At 38.8% G+C, this 23821-nt stretch overlaps 1 protein-coding gene across 1 annotated transcript; it reads right to left on the bottom strand.

The window, feature by feature from the left end:
* Positions 1 to 425: 425 nt before the first annotated feature.
* On the bottom strand, positions 426 to 23388 carry smek1 (SMEK homolog 1, suppressor of mek1 (Dictyostelium)). The gene is made up of 15 exons (XM_007233636.4): positions 22327 to 23388; positions 22173 to 22228; positions 21499 to 21597; positions 20675 to 21292; positions 15365 to 15442; positions 14962 to 15078; positions 7752 to 7868; positions 7479 to 7610; positions 6356 to 6458; positions 5971 to 6129; positions 5543 to 5712; positions 3198 to 3340; positions 2693 to 2883; positions 2291 to 2502; positions 426 to 1571 (listed from the first exon to the last, which is right to left on the bottom strand). Exons 1-15 carry the CDS (start codon positions 22466 to 22468, stop codon positions 1452 to 1454), a joined length of 2457 nt encoding a protein of 818 aa, XP_007233698.2. The 5' UTR covers positions 22469 to 23388; the 3' UTR covers positions 426 to 1451.
* Positions 23389 to 23821: the final 433 nt, after the last annotated feature.

Genomic DNA, 23821 nt, shown 5'->3' with positions numbered 1-23821 from the left:
TTGTGTGTGGTCTAAACAAATGTCACTGGCAGGCTTTCCTTCATGTTACAAACTACGCATAGTAGCCCTTGAGTGCCTCCAAGTGGTGGACACTGCATTCCACACTTCACTTCTGAAATCTATTGGAAACTTTGTCAAACAGGTCCATTTTTATATCAATTGTATATTAATTTAAATGTGAAATATTATCCCTTTTGGTGTTTAAATTTGGCAACATTTGTTTAGCAATAAAAATAAAAATCATTGCAGGCACAGAATAACCACCAATATAGACACCATTCATGAAGCCAGCACAACTGCAAGATATATTACAGCAAAGATCTTTTTAATGGTCCCAAATATACCCACCAACTAAGAGTACACTTATGTAAAAGAAAAAAAATAAAGATATGACAAAAGGGGAAAAAAAAAATTCAAATCACATCTAGAGTTCCACTCAATCTTTAATCAAGACGGGCTTACAAATTTTTCCAAAAAATCTGCAGTTTCAAAGGGCAAAAAAAGGGTAAAACTAACTCTTCCCCCTAATGAGGTTTTAAAAACCTGTTCAAGTGCGACTGAAAACGTCCTGAACATTTAAAGGCAGGTCTCTTTTTTATTTAAAAAAAGGGAGAGGAAGAGAAGAACAGAACGAGGAAAAAAATGAGGAAACCGCTGGCTTTGAAAGAGGAAGAATTTCCGCTGAGCCACGAGGACAACGATGACATCATTAACAATGACAACCCAGACTGCTCTGCTGTTCTAGTCTGCTGTCAGGCTCCAGAAACAAATAAAGAAAAGAAAAAGACCGAACGCAGAAAGAAAAATAAGGGGAAAGGAGGGCAGAAAAGGGGTAGAGGAAGGAGAGAAAGAAATGGAGATGGAGTCAGCAAAGGTGGGTGGTGGTTCAGGATTGGCTGGCCCATTTGGGTCATGTGACGTCCTTCCCTGAGAGGGGCGGGGGGCAGTGTGTCCTGGTCCGAGCCTGGGACGCTCTGTGTGTGGGCGCCAGTCTCAGTGTGCGTGCGTGTGTGTAATGTATGTGAGGTCTTTCACCCCCAAGTACTTTAGCTTTTTGAAATTATTATTTTTGTTTATTAAATCCTTTTAAATCATTTGTCCAAAACCAGTTTTATCTCCTTGTCTTCTCTCTCTGTCCACTTCAAGTCTTTCCCTCTGCTTCTGTCTCCAATTGGCACTTTAACTCTCCACATGAAGATTTTCACCTTTATTCGGTTGGAGGTCGTTACTTTTCCTCCCTCTCTCTAGCTCTCCCTTTCTCCATCCCTCACATTGCACCCCTTGGATTCCGGCAGGTGGGGGTGGGGGGCAGCAGTCGTTCTTTTTAATCCATTCATTCTTTTTTTTCATTCATATTGGTTCAGTTTTGAGTTCGAGGCTGAGCGCTGAAAGAAATCTGTGGATAAGGCTCCCTTCTGAGCTTTACCATGGCAATTTGGGCAGGGAGTGCTTTAAGAGCTCAGCTTTGATTTCTTGGACAGTGGAGGACTCCCCTCTTTACTGTCTGAATCGTCCTCATCCTCATCCTCCTCATCGTCGTCCGGATAGTCCACCAGTCCCACCAAACCACTCTGAGACAAAGAAACAAACAACAAAATTATTAAATCTACAAGCCATCAGGAATGATATCAAAGGGAACGCTGATTCTGAAAGGCTCACCTCACTAATCACAAGATTTATTAGATGTGTTAGGGCAGAGACAGCAGCAAACTTTGCTGGACTCAGACCCTTAGTTCTCCTGCTCTAAAAGTATATTTGTCTTAAGTTTAGAAGACAAATGTTCTGCATTTTAAAAGGTAGTGTCAGTTTATAAAACAACATTTCAACTTATAACATAAACAGAATCTGAAATACTGAACGCCATGCCTTTCCCACATCCAGGACAAAGGATGAATGAAACAGCTTTGTGAATCCCTTACCAATTCAAAGACAGTTCTTCATACTCTTACAGTAAGACTGTACACTTTACGTAAAAAGATGAACGCAATAATATGCCACTCTTGTTTACCGTTATAAAAACAGGTATACTGGTGTTGGTAGTACTAATAGCACACCGAACAACTGGTTTTACAATGCATGGAAAGAATTCTGACCAATGACAGGTTTATGAGTATTTTGGTCAGTGTTGTGATTAATTATTGTGTAAATAAATTAATAAAAAAATAAAAATGTACCCTGTAACAATGTCCCAAGGTGTGTAACAATATAAAAAAGATAAAAGGTGTATTCATTAATTATCCATGTTTTTTCCCCACAACTGCAACACCTCAGCCTGTCAGCAGTAACTCACCTTAGTGGTGACAGCTGCCATAGGCGGGGAGTTTCTGGCCCCCGTACCAGGAGATCCGGGAGATCCTGGTGAGCCAGGGTGGAGAGAGGCTGTGGGCGGCGAGGACAAACTAGACTTAGGCGAACTAGAGAAAGATAGCTTAAAACTAGGACTCTGTCGCCCGGACAGGCTTGACTTTCCCGTCAAAACTTCTTTCTCCTCTGATTCTTTCACTGAAACAGAGAGACAGACACTGAGTTTCATCTACTATTAGGGTACCTCTTTAGCAGACTTTGTGTGCCAAAAAAATCACTCAAAATTTACTCATACCATCTGTTGCTACAATTCATAGCTCATAATTAATTTTTAATTATTAGAGTTTTAAGCAGTTATATTAGCAGAGTAATAAGAATGTTTTCCTACATTTCTTTCTTTCCATGAACTTGCTAATGGGATCCATCAGATCCTCATCATTCTTCATCTTATCCGAAGGGGGCACCACTGCCTCACCGTCCTCCAGGTCATCTTCATCTGTGTTAAACCACATCTCTTCTTCGTCCTCCAACGTCCGTGCATCCCGTCTGAACCGGTGGTTCCGCAGAATCGACCGCATGCTGATGACAAACAAGCAGTAAAACATAAAGTATCTCTTTTATGAAACAAACTATGCGAATGATTTCATTTTATTGCTTTCAGAATCAAAACATTCAGAGAATTGTTTTTCACCACTTGGAACTCTGCCCTTAGAAAATTATGCAATTATGGATGACAATACCAGAATTTGGACTGGTTTCCTGCACACCGACTAATCCTTGTCTTTAGCTAAAGCACAGTGCCAGCTGTGAATCATTAGCTTCAACTATGTGAGAAAGTACAGTATTAAAAGAGCACACATTTTTCAGAACTAGTAAGAATAGCATGTACTGACCTGTCAAGTTTGGGGTTGTCCTGCCTTTCCCGCTGCTGCTCATAACGGAGCTTGAGACCCTTAAATGTCTGTACATAGTCAACATCCTCCAGGGCCTTCCAGTAGTTCTCTATGATATGAGCCGTTAGGGATTTCACATCTTCCTATAGACAAATAAACATAAAACTTTGTAAAGGGCAGAAAACAAGAGTGTACTATTATGAGCACTGACTGAATGATGACAGTACTTCTAAGTATAGATTAGCACAAGCGCACGCAGAATGCACGGTACAGACAATCTATAGGAGACTTCTGAAACCAATGAACGTAATGTGGAACTAATGGATCGTTGCACCTGGAAAGTGTAGCTGTAGCACTGTTGAGATGTTTACTCTGACTGGCAATAGGGCAGTGTCTCGGTCTGTGTGTCTCTGAAGTTAATAAAAGGTAAGGGCTATAAAGAATACCCAGCCTTTTTATTTTTTCCACAATCCGTACCGAACCGTGGGGTTTATACTGAGGTGTAAACTGAACCTCAATATATTTAGCGATATTCAATATATCGCAAAACTATTCTCCACACTTCACAGCAACTATGCTACTGAAAAAAAATACTTCTAGGTAAGTAAATAGCAGGATTTATTGGTGTCAGTTTCATACAATTTCAATACCAATGTTCTTTATAATATGTTTACCCTATTCATTTAATTGAGCAGTTACTGTAATATGTCAAATTTGGGGATGAGTTAAGAACATTTATATGTACATACACTCAAAATTATTGATTTGCTTTTGTCACACTGCAAGAGATTGTATTATGTCGATGTAAACACAATCAGAATGGTGTTTGGTAATTGCAGAAGGGAAGAAATTAAATAAAAAGATTTATGATTCAAAATGTATCACCTGTCTGTAGAGTTTGCTTGCTATTCAACTTGATTGGGTCAATAATGAAACTGAGGCAAAAAGATCACTGAGTAAATAACTTTCAATTATTTTTTTTACTAAAAAAGGTAGAGGTGGGTAACCCAGGTCCATAAAGTAAAAATCCAACCCAGGGCTTTGTACCATCCCCCTGGGCGGCTCTGCTGCAGATACAAAACCCTGGGTTGGATTTTTACTTTCTGGACCTGGGTTACCCACCCGCTTGCCGGCACTGTTAACCTGGCTTTTAGTATAGCTATCTCCAACCGAAGATCGTGTCGTTTCGCGGCGGTGAAGCGCAGACAACAGCGGCTCGTTGGAGGACGGTAACACAGTGTAAACAATGCCGGGCTGGGTTAGGCCTAATTGTATATTGTACGTGTAACCCGGATTATTGCTATTATTATTTAGATAAACACAAAGCTTGGCTTTTAGTATATCTAGCTAAATATCCTGCTGTCCGTATTTAAAAAAAACGCAGAAGTGCAAACAGAGCTGTTTCCTCGTGAGACAACTCCTTTCGGATTACAAAAAAAGAACCGGACTTTGTAGTCTCACATACATGGAGGCGTGAAGCCTTTTTTATTTTACGCTCTGCAGTTTTTTCTGTAAGCGAACTTTAGTCAGACAGTTATTTGTTCTAAAGTAAATGCAGTTACAATTTCAAGCATTTTCAAGCACTTTCTCTAAAATCCCAGCACTTTCCAGGCCTGGAAAACAGAACAACAAGCATTTTCCAGGATTTCAAGCACCCGTACAAACCCTATATGCAAAATTTTAAATGCATGCCAAGAAAAAGTCCAGGTCTCAGGAGGTTCAAAATGCTATTAACACTACTCGTTATAATAAAAAATAAGAATATAATGCCCAAACATATATTGAGGAAGAGAGATAGCAGGATTGCAGATAAACAGCACATTTAAAGTGCATAAATCAATTTGAGCATCACTTATAACAAAGTGTCAGTTTACATGCCAATTCTTCATAAACTGTGTTTTGCAGTTGAAATACATGGAAGTGCTAGTACACTGTTATCCATAATAAACTAACATCAGCATTTGGTTACTAAAACACTGGCTGCCTTTCTCAGTGAAACATTTATTGATATGTGACTTGAGGTACTATGATTGGAAAAGCACTGTGGAGGTAAATGTGTGACTAGAAAAGCATGGCTAAAGTACAGTCATAATTAGAATGGAGGTAAAAGTATTTTATTTAGTTGGCTTGTCTGCTTGGATATTAAAAAGGTTAGGTGTTCATTTTTAAATTATACTTTTGCAATTTTTTTTCTTTTAAAGAAAGAAATCCATTTAGGCTAATTTAATTTATTAAATAACAAAACAATGAAAAGGTGTTTAATGCATCCCTACTAGCAGTCCAATCAGGACTGAATGTGCATGAGATGTAGAGCACAATCAAGGCAGAAAAGTTATTCTACTCACCACACGGACATATTCAAACATCTCTATGATGGCTGAGTTGATGAGATTGTAACGCGAGCCGTTGTTGAGGAACGCTTTGACCACTGGCTCAAAGAGGAAGTTCCTCATTATGTAACGGTTGTAGAACTCATCTTTCAGTCCTATAATTTTTCTCATGAAACGCAAAGAACCTAGACAGCAGAGTATTCAGATTAATACAGGTTAAATAACGAGTAAAAACAGAAATTTCAAAGCTACAGAACAAATAACTTTTCTAATTTAACACATGAAGGGCTAAAGAGAACTTGTTAATAATAAAATGCAGTGTTTCCCAACCCTATCCTTCAGCATAAATTGTAGACTACTAAAATACTGGAGAATAAATATTTAAAATGATCAGATGTGTGATTGTCTAAAGAGAGCAAGCGTGATAGAGTCTGCGTACTCACATAGTGCTAAAAAAGCATGCTGGGAGGCAGTGAGCACCAGCACTCGACGGAGGATGTCTTTGTTGATGATGTAATTTTTTATGTGATACGTGTGATGTTCGACACAAAAGGTGAGGAGCTCTACAATCAGAGCCAACAGCTGGCATGTCTGGAAATCATCTAAGAAAGAAAACCCAGAGATTGAGACATGCAAAGTAAACTAAGCATCTGTGTGCGTCTATGTACTTAGAAATGCCAATAACGTACAGAACATTTAAATGTGCAACTCAACCCACACATTTATCACACATTCCAACTCTCCTCCCTGACACGATTTGTCACAAATGGAAAAATACCATATTCATCACTTTCTGCAACACAATCACACAAATTCACTTTCTCTTACCTTTGCTGGGTTTTTCCTCAGTGGTATTGGCCAGAAGTGGAGCAGATAGCACATGCGTACAATGTTTATAAAAGAAACTTAAAAATTCTGTCTTTTCAGTCTTCTGCAAAAGACAAAGAGGGGAAGTATTAGCAAAGTGACAAAGGTCAAAGCTCAAAGAAGTGTGTTTGAATTAGATTAGGGAGGGCATAAAATCAATTTGTCATAACATGTTTCAACATTTTTAGTAAAAATCAGCAGACTTTCAATGGTATGAGCAACATCTTTGTTTGGACAAAAAGGTTATACGAATAGAATGATTAAGAAAACCAACATAAACACAGAAAAAGGCCAATGTCAATTACCAATCACACAGCTTACAAACTAGTAGTAGTAGTAGTAGTAGTAGTAGTAGTAATGTTGGTGTCTATAAAGGCTATTCTGAGGTTTTCTGTGTTAAATTTGTGGAAAATTGCAGTTCACATTTTTGTAGGCCCATATACAAATCAATGCTCTAGAATAAAAAAATAATAATAATTAAGAGAACACTTCAGTTTCTGAATCAGTTTCTCTGATTTTGCTATTTGTAGGTATATATTTGAGTAAGATGAACATTGTTGTTCATTCTATAAACTATGGACAACAATTCTCCCAAATCCGAAATAAAAATATGGTCATTTAGAGCATAAATTAACAAAAAAGATGCAAAGCTTTTAGACCTACAAAGAAAATAAGTTCCTATTTCAAAGTTTTAAGAGTTTTTAAATCAATATTTGGTGGAAAAACACTGGTTTTAATCACAGTTTTCATGCTTCTTGGCATGTTCTACTCCACCAGTCTTTTGGATAACTTTATTCCGCTCCTGGTGCAAAAGACTCGTCATTTTTAAGTGGACTCTTTTTTCCAGAGCTGTATAGTATTTGTGAATAAATATATATTATTGTCACTTTCAGACAAAATTTACCGGACTGACAAAGCAAAGAAAATCTACCAGATTCATAGTCAAAAAGCAAGGCTATCTGGATTGATATACTTACAATACAAGAATTAGTATTTTAACAGATATTCTGCATTATTTTGGCGAGAGATCCGATTCATGTTTAAAAGGTTTTTAATTACAAAAACACAAGGAAGCCGGTCTTACATTAGCAGTTGCCAGCATGTTTTCAGGGTCTACCAGGGTCCTTAGCAGCCCCATTAGTTGCACAGCTCCTCCAAGCTCAGGATCTGTATCACAGATCATGTGTTCGATGATCAGATTTATCAACAGGATATCCTAAAAACAAATAATATAAACAAAGCCTGTTAATGCCTGTTATGACAAAATGTCCCTGTGGTTTAGGAAAAAGATACCCATAATGTGAGGTTTCATAATATAAATGTATTAGTTGTTTGGGTTTGTGGTTGAGACACTCACATCATCATTTTGTTGGGACTCCTGCATGACAAATTCACGCACCATAGAAGGATTGTACTCTACCAAATAGGAGAAAATATCTGTGGCTGCTCCTCGCACCTGCACATCGTCCATCCCCTTAAACACAAAATATTGCACACTTAACTCTCAGTAATAACACAGCATGATACATTCATCAAGCATGCCTTAACCCTTAGAACCCGACGGGTGGATTTTACCTCCAAAATCGTACCTTTTTTCAGCCTAATTATTCAGGAATGCCTGTACTCATCAGCATAAACCATATGGTTTGAAAGATATTTTCCAGAAATACACCTAAAAAAATACACCTTTAAAGTTCCTGGTTTTATTCTTCCATCATAACCATTTTTTGCTCAAAACACATAATTAGTTGTATTTCCATTTCACTCTCAGGCTTCTGAATGTCATCATTGCCACAAATTCCTCAAAATGTTGAAAAAAGGGACTTTTTCCCCAAAACAAAAAATCTGTGCAATTTGCCTTTTCCCAACTAATATTGTTTACTTCTAACCTAGTCTGAAAGGATATTTCTCAGGTGTGAATATATTTGAAGTCTACACATTCAAAAGTTAGTAAAAAGAAGGGAAAAAAAAAAAAAAAAAAAAAAAGCTTGGTAAAATTTTGACCAAAACATGGCCAGTTCAAAATATAAACAAAATATATAACAATTCTGCTCCCTTTTACATTTTAAATGGTTAAATTTTTTTAGGCAGCCATATGGGTTCTGACATTTGACTGACTATAATTACTGTGTTATAAGACCTAAAAAAGGAACTGACAAAAACAGAAAAACACACCAAAAAGGCTAGGGTTCTAAGGGTAAATTTCAACCACATACACCCCTAGCTTAAACTCTGTTTCATAATCGTTGTGTCATATCGTATTGTTTTTGATTAAAAACAAAATGTTCCACAATGGTCATTTCTTCTATTTTGTATTCGATTTATGTAAGCTTTATTTTTTTCATATTTTTTATACAAAATTAGACTCTTGGTAAGTTATTGAATAAGTTTACAGAAGAGTATACAGAATATACAAATATCATTGTTTTCCAAAATTGTTGCAAGTGTAACTAACTGAAAGATTTACTGACAAATGACTGACAAATCTACAGCACAGGGAATCTGTCATTAACTACAGGGTTCATACATCTTTTACAAGGTAAATTATACATTTTTTTCAGCACCTTTCAGCTGTGATAAATTAATAACGGTAATATCTCCAAACTGTGATTCAACGATATTTAATATATCGCAAAACTATTTTCCACACTTTACAGCGACTATGCTACTGAGAAAAAAAAGTAAATAGAAGAAATTAGATTTATTGGTGTCAGTTTCACACTATTTAAATGCCTAAATGTTCTTCACCATATGTTTTCCCTATTCCTTTAATTGAGCAGTTACTGTAATATGTCAAATAAGGGGGTGAGTTGAAAGCATTTATACATACATTAACTTAAAATTATTGATTTGCTTTTTGTCACACTGCAAGAGATGGTATTATGTTGATGTAAACTCAATCAGAATTGTGTTTGGTAATTGCAGAAGAGAAGAAATTAAATCAAAAGTTTTATGTTTCAAAATATATCACCTGTCTGTAGACTTTGCTTGCAATTCAACTTGGTTGGGTCAATAATGAAACTCAATAATTTTTTACTGAAAAGGTAGAGGTGGGTAACCCAGGTCCGTAATACAAAAATGCAACCCAGGGCTTTGTACCATCCCCCTGGGCGGCTCTGCTGCAGATAAAAAACCCTGGGTGGATTTTTACTTTCTGGACCTGGGTTACCCACCTGTAATATTTTCCTGATCATTTAGTTATTTTTCCGGGTGCATTGTACAATCTGGACTCATTGTCATTGTTTGCTTGAATGTTACAACCGTTTAATAAAGCAATAAAAAAAATATTTAAAACATATTTTTACAGTTAAACATACACTAGGGTAGCACGGTTTGACAGGGTAGCAGAACACAGGCACTGTTAACGCGGTGTCAGCTTCATCCGATCTCCGGGGCTGTTTGCCTGGATTCAGTGTCTGGAACGACCCGCTTGGCAGCACTGTTAACTCGGCTTCAGGCTTTTAGTATAGCTATCTCCAGCCGGAGCTCCTACAGGGGCTCCAACAGCAGCTCGTTGGAGGACGGAGACACCACGCTAACATTGCCGGGCTGGGTTTAGCCATATAGTAAATTGTACGTTTAACCCCGGATTATTACTTTTATTATTTATTATTTTATTATTTAGATAAATCCAAAGCATAGCTTGCTAACTCTCCTGCTGTCCCTGATATAAAAAAAAACACAGAAGTGCAAACACAGCCGGTTCCTCTTGAGCCAACTCCTCTTGGATTACGAGAATGAACCGGACTGTCACACATACATGGAGGCGCGAGCGAAGCCTTTTTATTTTATGCTCTGCAATTTTTTAAGCAAACCTATTTAGTCTAGGGCTGGGGCGACGCGTCGACATAATCGACGTCATCGATTACGAAAATACATCGATTTGCATAACGTGCGTCGGCGCGTCGTAAACATGGCGGCGCCTGGGGAGAGCATTAGAGGTTAGATCGGTCCCAAAAATTCCGACTGGCTGTTTTCGGGCTGTTTGAATGAGCGAAATATGATCAGAATTATGTTAAATTACACTGTAACATAGAGGCATAGAACTATTATTTAATTAAAATGATTTTTAAGAACAGCTAAACACAGTGCTGCAGGTCAAACGCGGAGGAGTTCACGTGCGAGAGAGAGAGACACAGAGAGAGAGAGAGATTTGCGTTTTCTGGTGAGAGCTACTCACAGGTGAAGGTTCTCTTTGATCTCCTCGTGCTCATATTCTAGTCCCATTCATAATTCTGCAGCTCCCTCAGTGTTTTCTGTCGTATTTTGCGGCTAGCGCGAGAGCTTACAACTGACACCGCGGACCGCGAGGTGCCGCCGCGCTTGTGCCGAATCCGACTCTCTGCTGAATCTGACTCCCGCTTCGCGGACAGAATCGGCACAACACCCCCGCTGTAGAACTGCGGTAGTGAAAACAGCGCTTATAAATAAATTAGTTTAGTTTCACTTTCAGTTTTCATTATTTTCGTTTTTTTTTTTTAAAATAAAAATATAATTAAAAAACAGACGCCTACATCTCGGACTATTTTCTGGAGCCCGGGTCGGATTTCCGGTCGGGCCTCGGGTCATGTCGGGTTCGGACCAGAGAATCTAAGCTCTAGAGAGCATGGACTCCGGAGAGCAATCTCCAGCTACAAAAAAACGCCAGCGGGCATCTAAAGTTTGGGAGCATTTCACGCAAAAGGGCAACAATGTGGTCCTCTAAACTGGAAGTGTTTCACTCTGCGTGGAAAGACAGTCTTGTTAAATATAGAAAAGAACTTAATAAAGCCCGCTCAGCATATCTGGCCTCACAGATCGAGATAAATAAAAATAATCCTAGAGTTCTCTTTAGTGTTATTTCCAAATTAACTAAAAACCAGGCAGGTACTGAACCTCAGATTCCAGCCATTTACACCAGCAACGATTTTATGGACTTCTTCAATAGTAAAATTGAAAACATTCGGGATAAAATTAAACAGATAAATATTACATCCTCTCTGTCATCTGGTCTGGCTGATCTAGAACAAAACCCTGTTACTGAAGTTAGGTGGGAAGTCTTTAACCCACTTCCACAGCTAGAACTAGAGAAAATTATCTCCTCTTCAAACAGCACAACCTGCACACTTGATGCTGTTCCCACAAAATTATTAAAACAGATACTGCCAGATATAATTAAACCTCTGTTAATGATAGTAAACTCATCGCTCACCCTGGGCCATGTACCCAAAGCCTTTAAAACAGCTGTAATTAAACCTCTGATCAAGAAACCAAATCTTGATCCTAGTGTACTGTCTAACTATAGACCTATTTCAAACTTACCGTTTATTTCTAAGATTTTAGAAAAAGCTGTAGCCCAACAACTTTGCTCTTACCTGCAAAGAAACCAGATCTATGAAAAATTTCAATCTGGATTTAGGCCTTATCATAGCACTGAGACAGCTTTAGTTAGAATAACAAACGATCTACTTATAGCCGCCGACCAAGGCTGTGTTTCCTTACTCGTACTTCTCGATCTGAGCGCAGCCTTTGATACAATAGATCATACTATCCTTTTAGAAAGACTAGAGAACATGGTCGGTGTAACCGGAACTGCCTTAGCATGGTTTAAATCGTACTTAACCGATCGCTATCAGTTTGTGAGGATAAATGATGTGTCTTCCAGTTATACCAAGGTAAGATATGGAATTCCACAAGGCTCTATATTAGGACCGTTATTATTTACATTATATATGCTCCCACTGGGCAAAGTTATTAGAAAACACAATGTGAATTTTCATTGTTATGCGGATGACACGCAGCTCTTCATATCAGCCAAACCTGACGACAGAGTGAGATTAAAGAAAATCGAGGATTGTGTAGAAGATGTAAAATCATGGATGTCGCACAACTTCCTCCTATTAAATAGTGATAAAACAGAAGTTCTCCTATTAGGCCCCAAAGCTGCTAGAAATAAATTATCAGACTTAATGCTAAATCTGGCTGACTTCTCAGCCACCCCTGGTTCAGCAGCTAAAAACCTTGGAGTTATCATAGATTCAGATCTAGCATTCGATAAACACATATCTAATGTTACTAGAACAGCTTTTCTACACCTCCGTAACATCGCCAAGCTAAGAAATGCCCTATCACTGCATGACGCAGAAAAATTAGTACATGCCTTTATTACCTCAAGGCTAGATTATTGTAATGCGCTACTGTCTGGATGTTCCGGCAGTAACTTAAATAAACTTCAGCTAGTTCAAAATGCTGCAGCCAGGGTCCTTACTAAAACTAGAAAATTTGACCATATTAGTCCAGTACTATCAGCACTGCACTGGCTTCCAGTCAAATTCCGCATAGACTATAAAATTCTCCTGTTAACGTATAAAGCCCTACACGGACTCGCTCCTGAGTATTTACAAGACCTCATCTCCTGTTATGAACCACCGCGATTACTCAGATCACAGGGTGCTGGTTTATTAGTAGTGCCTAAAATTCAGAGGAGCTCTGCAGGAGGAAGAGCTTTCTCTTATAAAGCGCCTCAACTCTGGAATAATCTCCCCGAATATGTTCGGGACTCAGACACAGTCTCAATCTTTAAGTCTAGACTGAAAACTTACTTGTTTAGTTTAGCTTTTGGTAATTAATGTTTTTCCCTTTAGATAAGGCTGCAGATTCAGGGGTTCATGGACAGAGGAATTTGTGGTAAACTGAGATGCTGGTGCTGTTGTTCTCCCACTGCACACGGTCACTCAGGTTTGTGGACGGTGGAGTGGGTGGATGCTGGTGTTTCAGGGTGCCTCCATGTCTATGTTACCTTCTGGCTCTCTGCCTTTAGTTAGGCTGTTTTATTCAGTTCTGCCGGAGTCATTTGCCACACTCTGATAATGTTTTAATATTCTCAGTTTTGCATAAATCCAGTAAAAACTAATTCCATCTCTCTGCCTTCCTCCGAGTTACTGACTGCCCACCTGTCTGACCCGATACCGATGTTGGACCCTCAGGCTCTCGCGTCTCCTGTCCGGCCAGACTGATGGAAGTTTCTGAAGTCAGCTCTTCTCCACCACCACCACAGATCAGCTGCTCATCGACCATCTTACTCTCCACTACAGATTACATCCAAGCCATTAGTGGCGCTATTACACTCCTGAGTACATAAAACCTATATAGATGTATAAAAGACTTTTTAAATTTCTATTTAAAAGCCGTTTGACCAGTGGTAGGATGGTCCCCCCTTTAATGTGAGTCTTGGTCCTCCCAAGGTTTCTTCCTCCTCCTGCAGCTCTGAGGGAGTTTTTCCTTGCCTCCGCGCTCACTGGGGGTTCTGTATTCTGTATTTTCTATGTGTAATGTTTTGCCTGATTCTTTGTCCTGTAATCATGTTTCTGTAAAGCTGCTTTGTGCCAACACCTGTTGTAAAAAGCGCTATACAAATAAATTTGATTTGATTTGATTTGACTCTGCCATATGTGCAAAAGGAGCACTTGAAGCGCAAACATCCAGGAGCACTATGTCAACAGGGTCACACAGTAACTTACCGTTTACATCAGGGTCTCCGCGGGTGTCTTTAAAAAGACTTAAGACTGTCTACCAAAGGTTTTAAACCTGCCACAGGCAGAAATTATACATTTTTGGTTTATATTTGTGCATGGCATTTCGCAGTTTCCAGAAACAGTAGCATTATTCATAAGTTCAGGTGTTTAGCTAAGCTAGCTGCCTTAAGTTATTTTAGCTAGCGCCGTCGGCGCTGCGGTGTTACACCGTTTTCTGTCACCGTCGGAATTTTGTGACCAGTGCTCACGGTTATGAGCGTTCATTGGCAAAACGGAAGCTTTCTATACCTACACCTTACCCTCAGCCCTAAACTTAACCGTTTTGGCCAGTCGGGGTAAACATTAGAAACGAACACGTTTCGAATCGGCCAGTGCTCACGGTCTGCTGAGAACTACTTGCCAGTGGTCACAAAATCTAGCGGTCACAGAAAACAGTGCAACACACGGTTGTGGTGTATGGGAGCTTATCCATTTTTAGCGTTATAGATCTAAACAACGTGCTGTACATGTAAGTGATTATAAGTGTGGGGTTTGGTTTAGTAGGCTTGTGTTGTTGTTGTTGTTATTATATATATAAATATAGTAATTTATCGTTTGCTTTAAAACGTAAAATAATAATTATTTAAATATGTTTCTCAATAAATAGATTAGTCGACTAATCGAAAAAATAATCGTTAGAATAATCGTTTAAAAAATAATCGTTAGGGACAGCCCTAATTTAGTCAGATAGTTATTTGTTGTAAAGTAAACGCAGTTACAATTTCAAGCATTTTCAAGCCCTTTCGCCAAAATTCCAGCACTTTCTAGGCCTAGAAAACGTTAAATTCCAATATTTTCCAGGATTTCAAGCACCCGTTCGAACTACGATCTACAAGAGAAAAGATTATTTGAATATTCAAACCAAAATACGCTACAATATTTGAATATGACAACACTGGGTGTGTGTGCAACCCATAATATCCAGAGCACCATCAAACATGTATTTACCTATATTCTGGTTTAGTCTGCAGGATTTACCATCACTGACATTTGACAAAACATACTTATACTCACCAGGATAACTTCCAGTGCTGGTAGAATGCCCATATTTGAGAGCGTTTTAAAAAAAGCATCTCTGTTTTGTGGTTGTAAAGTCTGAGAAAACGCACAAAACTCCTTCAGGAAATTAACCTAAACAGAAAATGTGAGGTCAGTAACAAAAAATATATTGCATAAAATAAAGTTGTATTACACTTATACACTATCACAATCTAACAAGTCAAATGATTTGTCAAATTCTAAAAATCTACAAAAGTTACTGCATTTTTTACACACACAAACTCAGTAAAAAAATCAAGGTTTTACTTTCTAATTTGAACTGGCACATTATACCGGCTTCTACAGATTCCAACATCCACTTTCCCATTTGCATACAAAACAATATGAGGTTACTCTTTCTAGTGAGTGTTCATCATACCAATTCGTGCCGTTTGTCGTCATCTGTGGCTTCATCAGTTAGCTGTGCAAAGAGCTCCGTTAGAAACTTCTCGTCATCCTAACAAAATACAGAAAGCAAAATTAATTGGAGGAGACCTTTATATAAGTTCTGTTCTGAGGTGTTCAAACCTGAATGTAATGTTCATGACACTTCATTAAGATGGTGTCTAAAAAGAAAAATCTTAGTGTAAAATGCCAAAACTGACAGTCTTACAAGAGTCCAAATACTGGAAAAACACATACTTCTCAGGAAAAGCATAGGTCATTTATTACTCAATAGTTAAATTGTATATTTTTATCAATATTTTCTTAAACAGGTAATATAGTTTGTTTTTTCTTATGTAAAATAGCTTCTCTATAGCACTCTAAAATACTTTATACAAAGATGTCTGACTTAGTCTGGCCAGCAAAGTGGTTCACTCAAAGTTCCCAGTGTTTCCATGGAAACAAGAACCTTCAATCTGAAACTTTATACGTTGCAAGAAGCTGAGCAGGAAAGTACCAGCCATTCTACAACATCTAAATATACTGGCCTCATCAGACCAATAGTAAAGAAAATGTTCCAACAATATCTCCTGGGCCATATGTGTTACTATGTGAAGATTCTGTTTTCGGCGGCAGGGTTTCATCATAGTAGTTATTCTGCATATATATTAATACAATATTTCTGTAAAGTGAGCTTTGACAAAAAGCATTATTTGAAGCAATGCACAAATACCAATATTAAGTACCTGATCAAACAATCATGCTTAATCATTATGGAATTATACCTACACCTATTTTTTATGCATACATAACAGGGTGGAAAATGTAAAAATATTTTCATCAGTATATGGTATACCACTATATACATTTTCTACATATTATATTATCTCATTACTACATTACTGCTGCCAAATACAGATGGAGAGGAGAAACCAGTTTGAGGTGCATGTCGTTTGTGCACTGCTTGTTAAAATTAATACATTCAAAAGCCACTGTTTTACCAGCTACCAAATTATTAATGCATACATTTTATGCCATGTGACTGAAGAAAAAGGTGTGCGAGGTAAATCAAACACAAAGGCTGAATCCCAAATCAAGAATTATAAAATACCACTATTAAAATAGGAAAAAATTACTAAAAATTGTCCAAGTGTTTAATTTGTGATGCAGTAAACCAACCCAACAACCTGGCAGAATAGACAGGATTTTTTTAAAGGAAAAAAAGCAATTTTTAACTCTTAGAAGGAAAAATAAAGCTGTACAAAGTCATTTTAAAAAGAACGTTTTCATACAGATCAAAAAGACGAGATCTGCTGCTGCAACAAAAAAAACCCAGTAAATTCTGGGAATCAGGGAAGCTAACAGTATTGAATTTACAATATACTCAAATCAAACACAGAACACATTAAGCAAACTAAAAGTTTTGAGCACCAAAGTGTTTAACACACAAAGTCAGTTAGTAACAAAACATTTCCATTCTGACCACTAGCATATTACGTAGAAAGTCAATGAAAAATAGATATACAGGTTCACCCAGTGAGCTACAATTGAGCAAATTTCCCCACCTTGACAAGTTTTACATTTGTTTTTTTTTTTATAGCAAAAGGGCAACGCAATCTTAAAGCAAGAACTATACAAATCACAAATGGCTTTGGGGATGAAGAATCTACACACTGTGCATCCAGCTATAAGCAGTTTATGAGGAAACTGCTTACTAATTAAAATATGACTGGAGCTTTCCTATTGCCTAGCAGTGTCTGTTTACTGATAAAGTCCCGCCTTGAAATATAAAGACAATTGGATTGGTGGAAATGCCGCAGGAAGGATTGCTAGTGGTAAAATGAAATAACTGTTTGATGGATCATGTCCGTCAACTGTGAAGCTTCAAATGTGACCGGTAATGGCAGAACTGCATTTCTAAAACGAGTAGATGTGGATGGATGTATGGATGGATGGATGGATGTCAACAAGCTAAAGAGGGCAACAAAAAAAAGAGATAAGATACTTAAAGAAAAACAACTAATGACATTACGGCACTAGGAAAATACACAAATAAATGCAACCATAATATTAAATATATACAAATATTTTGTGACAAACAACAAAAAGTTTGGGATGGCTGACAAAAACTTTAGGACTGCGCAATTCAAATTTCCCACAGTATCAGCCCTACCTCCATAAACTAACAATACACTAGTCAGTGTGGTTGGTTGTCTGTTGGCTGACGTGCTCCTTCAAATACATTAGGCTGTAAAATAAAAATGCATTAGTAGAAGTTAAAAAATGTGTATTTTACTGGCTTTGTGCATCTCAAAGGAAGCACAGGCTAGTCTTCACCTATACACCACTGGTAGCACGTTTGGTGGAGTCAAAGCTACTGATTGATAACTGGCTACGATTAAATTTCGGAGGAAAAAATGTCAGGAAAAAAAAAAAAAAAATATATATATATATATATATATATATATATATATATATATATATATATATATATATATATATATATATATAAAGAAAAGAATGAAACTTTGTGCATTACAAATATTACATAATACATTCAAGAATTATTTGTAAAAACTAGATTGTGATAAAATATTCATCTTCAAAACTAAATCTTTATTTCTTACAAGCTGAGAAAGGAACAAAATTGCCTTGTAACATGTGTGATGCAGTGAAAGACATGGGAAAAAAAACTTAGTGGGCAGTAGGGGTGGGCAATATTATATCGTATACAATATATCGTGACACAGAAATATCATGATATTAAAAATTCATATCGTGATAATGGTGCAGTTCTGTCTTAAAAGTAGTCTATTATTTACTGTGAAGCTTTAGGTTTATTTATTGTATAATTGTTTTAGTTTGCAGTTTATATGAATGCACTAAATATTCTGAAATATTATTTGCTGCATTATATTATGTTATGCTATATTATTTATTTTGCCACATTATGATTATACTGTTATACTATATTCCTGAAATGAATGAATTATTTTTGTTTTCCTATATCGCCAAGTATATCGTTATCGCAAAAATACCCTGAAATATCGTGATATTATTTTAGAGCCAAATATTTGCTGGTGTAAGTGCAGGTTTGCAGCAAGCCATTAACTTGTGCACATCAATTAAAGGCAGTGTTTCTCAATTTTCTCTGTTTCTCAAATGAGAAAGATTAATTTAGGTGATTAGATAACTAGGCCAAAATAAGCATGCAAATTTCTTTCTTTAAAAAAACTGAGCTGTGAAAAAGCTGTTGTGATTCTTCAAGTTACTTATTATAAATAATTTTGTTTTCTACATGTTTGGCAGATGCAGCATATGATACCAGAACCAGTTTACAGACAATGTGGAGTGATAAAAGATGGAGTGAATGCAAAGAAGAACTACAGCTGCTGTGAAATTAGAGAGTACAAAAGGAACTCTAGATTTTTTTACGATGTGTAAGGTTTTCAAAGCTAAAATAGTTACAGTGCAGCTGATGTGGGACTGTCGCTGGAACCTGCAAATTAAACTGAAAATTGTCAAGCTCGAAGCAACTGATCAAACAAATCAACTGTTTTAAAAGCCATATCAAGACGGGATTAGTTTTTCAGGGGGTCCTGGGGTAATTTTCTCTCTTTATTGGGGGGGGGGGGGCATGTCCGTGATTTTATTCCTGTCTTGATCGACCATGTACGGGTTTTTCACAGACATCCTCTGAGAAAATTACAGGCTGAATTGCCTACTGTTCTTAGTGAACTCTGTGGTGAGTTTTGTCACCTTGCATTTAATAAAATAGCTATTTGTCCACTGTCACGCACCGTAATTACACTTTGGGCGTGTGTTTCCACGGAGATCCATGCAAACACAACATTGTGCTCTTAAAAAAACTAATAACAAGGCGATGTCACATGACCGAAAAAGCCAAAAAACCTCGATGGTCCTCCTGTTTTTTTAATTGCAGTCCGGACACGAGTTTTATCACTGAGCAGAAGTGTGAAATAATTTTTTACAGATGTCCCCCTGAGAAACTAATCCTGTCTGGATAGGGCTAAAGACTGAAATTGCAGTATTCTTACCAATGTTCAATTTAGGTAAATGAAGTTAAGCAAACTTGGTCAGGCCATGTGACTTATTTAACTTGTCACTTTTATCAGAAGTATCCCAAAACGCCTTGTGTAGTATTTAATCGTTCTGGCTGAGCTAACCAGCATGTACACCCACACAGCTTCCAGAACACCGAACCAAGGCAACCTCATTTTGCTTTGTTTAATTTCATTGTAGCAGTTTAGATATTGTTTATTCACATTGCATTACATTTGCAATGGACTCTAGATTAGCAGAATTTGCTGGTTACATTTTATCATGTACATATACGAACCTTGCGTCTAGTCTCCTAAAATGCCTAGCACAGGAAATGTGTCAGTATAGGTTGCAGTCAAGTTAGGGCAGGCTCTCGTTAGAACCGTCCTATGCAGCCTATTGGCACAGGAAAGGGAACACTAACGAAACTGTGTGGTGAAGTCACATTTCTTGTAACTGTAACACAAAATTGAGGGTAACCAAGCACCGGAAGGATACGTCAGCATCATATTCAAAATTGCTCTGAACACTACCTGCATTTCTTGGCTGTATATGAAGGGTCAATCACTTTAAAACAGCCTTTTATGATATAGTGGGCAAGAAAAGTAGTCTAGGCTTTTAAACACAGCTTATGTGACTTGTCACTTAAAAACGAAAGACTCCCAAATGCTCTGTTCAGTAGTAAACTCAAAGAAATAATCACCACAGTATGTGAAGCTCCTTACGTGACTTCACAGTAAACTGTAAGACGCTAAAAAAACATACTTTAGGGGTATTGTTTTTACAGTGTCTATGTGGCTGCAAAGCAATTCAGATATACACTGGTTCTGTAGAACATACACTCGCCCGCGTATGCAAACCTGAGACTCAACCATGAGAGTATCCTGAGGAGTTCGTCCTACGCAATTCTCTATCCAATCTGTGGTAAACAACTACTATATGTTAATACATTCTCGTGACCTGGTTTATTAAACTCTAAATGTGACATCACAAGAAACTGTAACTTCATTTATCTATTGTAATATTCTGTTGCTGACACAGGCATTGCTAGGAATGAGTGTGTGATAAATGCATAAAGGTTTGTGCCTTTTTATTATGAACATACTGATATTAAATGTGTATACGTAGCTTTAAAAATCCCACACAGTCAATCTGATGTAATACTTAAACAGTGGTTTAGACTGTTGACCTTGGCATCAACAAGACACCTTACACTGTTAGGAACCCTTCCACTGACACCCACCTGGAGCATTCCAACAATCTCCACCTTGTTAAAGAAGATGAAGGAGTGCAGGGTGGAAAGCATGTTCTCCTCAAACACGGACGGCGTGGGCAGCACCATGTCCTGGATGTACTGGACCCGGTATGTCTGGTGAATCTTCTGACGTAACTCTGGGTCTGTGATGGGGATGACTTCTTTAAACCTGGCTGTAGTTGTAAGGAACTCACGGTGGCGCCGTGGCTGAGGCAGGGCCGGGTCGAACTCCAAGCAGCCAATCACGTCCATGATGCACTCTTCTGAGAACATGACTTCAAAGAGTGCAGTGCGGTTGAGCAAGAATATGCCCTTGATGATGTCATACAGGTGGTGTAGGCCTTCACGGTTCTCCAGGTCTTCACATACACGAAACAGCTCAAGTAGCTTGCGAATGTAGCCCTCGTTTTCCAGTGCCAAGGCCAGTTTTTCACGCCGTTGGGGCGAGGGCAGCGACGAGGCTACCAGCTCGGCCACCTCCTCCAGACGAGAGAGCTCACAAGGAGGCAGCTCCAGCCCAGGGGAGGACATGTCCTCAAAGCGCTCCTCCTCTGACTCATCAATGAGCTCCTGGGTAATGTCCACTGAGGGGTCCTTGCCTTGAACCTGAACCAAACAAACACAAATAAGCAGAATAAAATATATGGGAGAGAGGATCCAAAAATATAGAACATATGAGCAAAATAATGAAAAATAAATAAAAATAATAAGAAAGAAGCAAATATATGAAAAATACTGATGTTGGGCTCAGCACTGCCGTAAACATTACAAAAGTGCTAGACAAATACATTTGGTTTGCATGTTCAAATCACCTGACATATCTTCTCCCAGATCTCATCGCAGCCAGCTTTCTCCTGAAAACTGAGGGCCAGATCATAGTTTTCTGCTTCAGACCACACAATTAATGTGTCCTAATTGAAGAGAAAACATAAGAATCAGATATAATTTACATTAAAAAAAAGTCAAGATACAAAACAGTCATGCGTAGCTTTGGCTGGCATTGACTTTTTTCCGCTGTATGATGCCAGGCTAGAGATAGAATTACTGGCTGGATATGTCTGCTTGCATACAGAGCTGCAGTCTAAAGTTTTAACTTACTGAAAAGTAAATAAACAAACTGCACACAAGCTCATAATGTCCTGGATTTCATGTTCGTGTGACAGTTAAAAATGTGCACTTGTATTAATTGCATTGACAACATGCTTTTTGAAGCATATCGAGGTGATCAGTACTTCAAGACTACTTTAAATTTTACATTTCAGTAAAGAGAGTGAACAATTATGTTTAATTAGATTATGTGCAGCAAACATTGAATGATGCATGCTGTCCGCATGTCAAAACATTATAGCAAAACACTGTGATATGTTGAACAGTAACAACTGTATTGAGATACACATTGTATAGTCCAATTATTGGACGGCCCTATAGTGGTATTGTGAATGTCGTTCTATTATTATAATAGCCCAGCTGTAAAACTTGGACTCACCTGCTGTTTTTGATAGGCGGTGTTGGGGTTAATTTTTGACTCCAGCAGCAGAGACCCTGGGAAATTGAAGAGGTGGGGTGATCAGTATCCACTCATCACTTCAGACCGTGCCACACAATCCGACACACAGCTGGTTTCTCTGAGATGAACTTACCGTCACTTTCGGCGCGCACCAACAGCGACATGCCTTTGAGTCTCTCGACGTATCCGGAGGACACATGGCCCGTCCCTCGGTCATCCCACTGCCGGTCTTCATTCAGAGTGTAGACCTTCACCCGCCGCCGAGTGTCAGTCATTCTTGCGAGTCGCTTGTAAACACTGGAGCAGGTGATGGTGTGAGACTATCCTGGTTAAATCTGGGTGTTGGAGGCGGCTCCCTCCCTTTTACTTTAAGCGTATCTTGTTTAGTCTTCTCTGTAGAAACGCGACATTTAGCTCTCTAGCGCTCGGCTGCGTCTGGTGTCGATGCTAGCGCGCTGCTCCAGTCAGTCTAGCCTTAGCCGGCTAGGCTAAGCTAGCGGTCTGTGTGTGTGTTGACTCCGTCCGCAGCAGCATAGTTAGCTAGTCAGTGCCCTTCGGTATCGCCGAGTCGCCGACCACAGCCGCGTTTCTCCTCTCCGACTCCGGCTCTGAACCCGGGATATCTGCGCGGGTGGAGCGCACAGCTCACAGGAGAAGAGGGGGCTCGTTTTCAGCTGCCCTAATTCCTCCAACCGAGCCCACCACCACTGCTAACGAGCTGAGCTAGCTGTTAGCTAGCGGGCTATCTGCTCTCCCCAAACATTCTTCCGACTAGCGCTAATAACACAGTTGATTTAGGAGAAAGAAACGCCTCTACTGCCCCATTATAATCCCGCCCTGCCTGTGGAAGTGTGAACGCGGCTGTAGGAACCCGCACAGCTCCGTGCGCTCATGATAAGTAGGCGGCAGCGGCAGCAGCTCGCAGCCCCGCTAGCTAACGCTTATATTTTGGCCAAGTGTTCCGCCATGTTCTGGCTGAGGGCCGTGGAAGGACCAGCCTTTCCTCAAACGCAGACGAGCGTGTGAAGCCGGAGCGGCTGAACAGACAAGCTCGACAAACTCCCCTCTACAACAAACGTCCCGGGCAAACCGCCGAGCACCATCAAACCGCGCCGTCTGGACGAGAGTAATTATTAGCCCCACTGTAAGTGTTCGGCCATCTTGGGTCCCCTCAGAAAGCATGTACGGGGTTTCCTACGCATCGAGCGCAGGGCGGCCCGCCACCGTTTAAAGGCACAGAGCAACAGTCAATACACACACACACACAATCCCAATCAACTCACACAGTAAACACACACACACACACAAAATCAACTCAGTGAACACACAATATACACAAAGTAAACTCACACAGAAAAAACTGTTCACAAACAGTGTACAACACACTATAGACCTATTCACAATCACATACAAACCAGTTTTAGACCTATTCACAATCACAGTGTACAACACTACAAACCTGCTCACAATCACACTTTACAATACACTACAGACATATTTACAACTACAGTGTACACAACACTTTAAAACTGTTCACAATCACAGTGTACAACACACTGTAAACCTATTCACCATTACAGTGAACACACTATAAACCTTTTCACAATCATTGTACAACACACTATTAA

This window comes from Astyanax mexicanus, chromosome 1 (genome assembly GCF_023375975.1).
Source record: "Astyanax mexicanus isolate ESR-SI-001 chromosome 1, AstMex3_surface, whole genome shotgun sequence".
NCBI lineage: Eukaryota > Metazoa > Chordata > Actinopteri > Characiformes > Acestrorhamphidae > Astyanax > Astyanax mexicanus.
The sequence above is the reverse complement of the archived record's forward strand: the minus strand, read 5'-3'. Positions and strand labels throughout refer to the sequence as shown.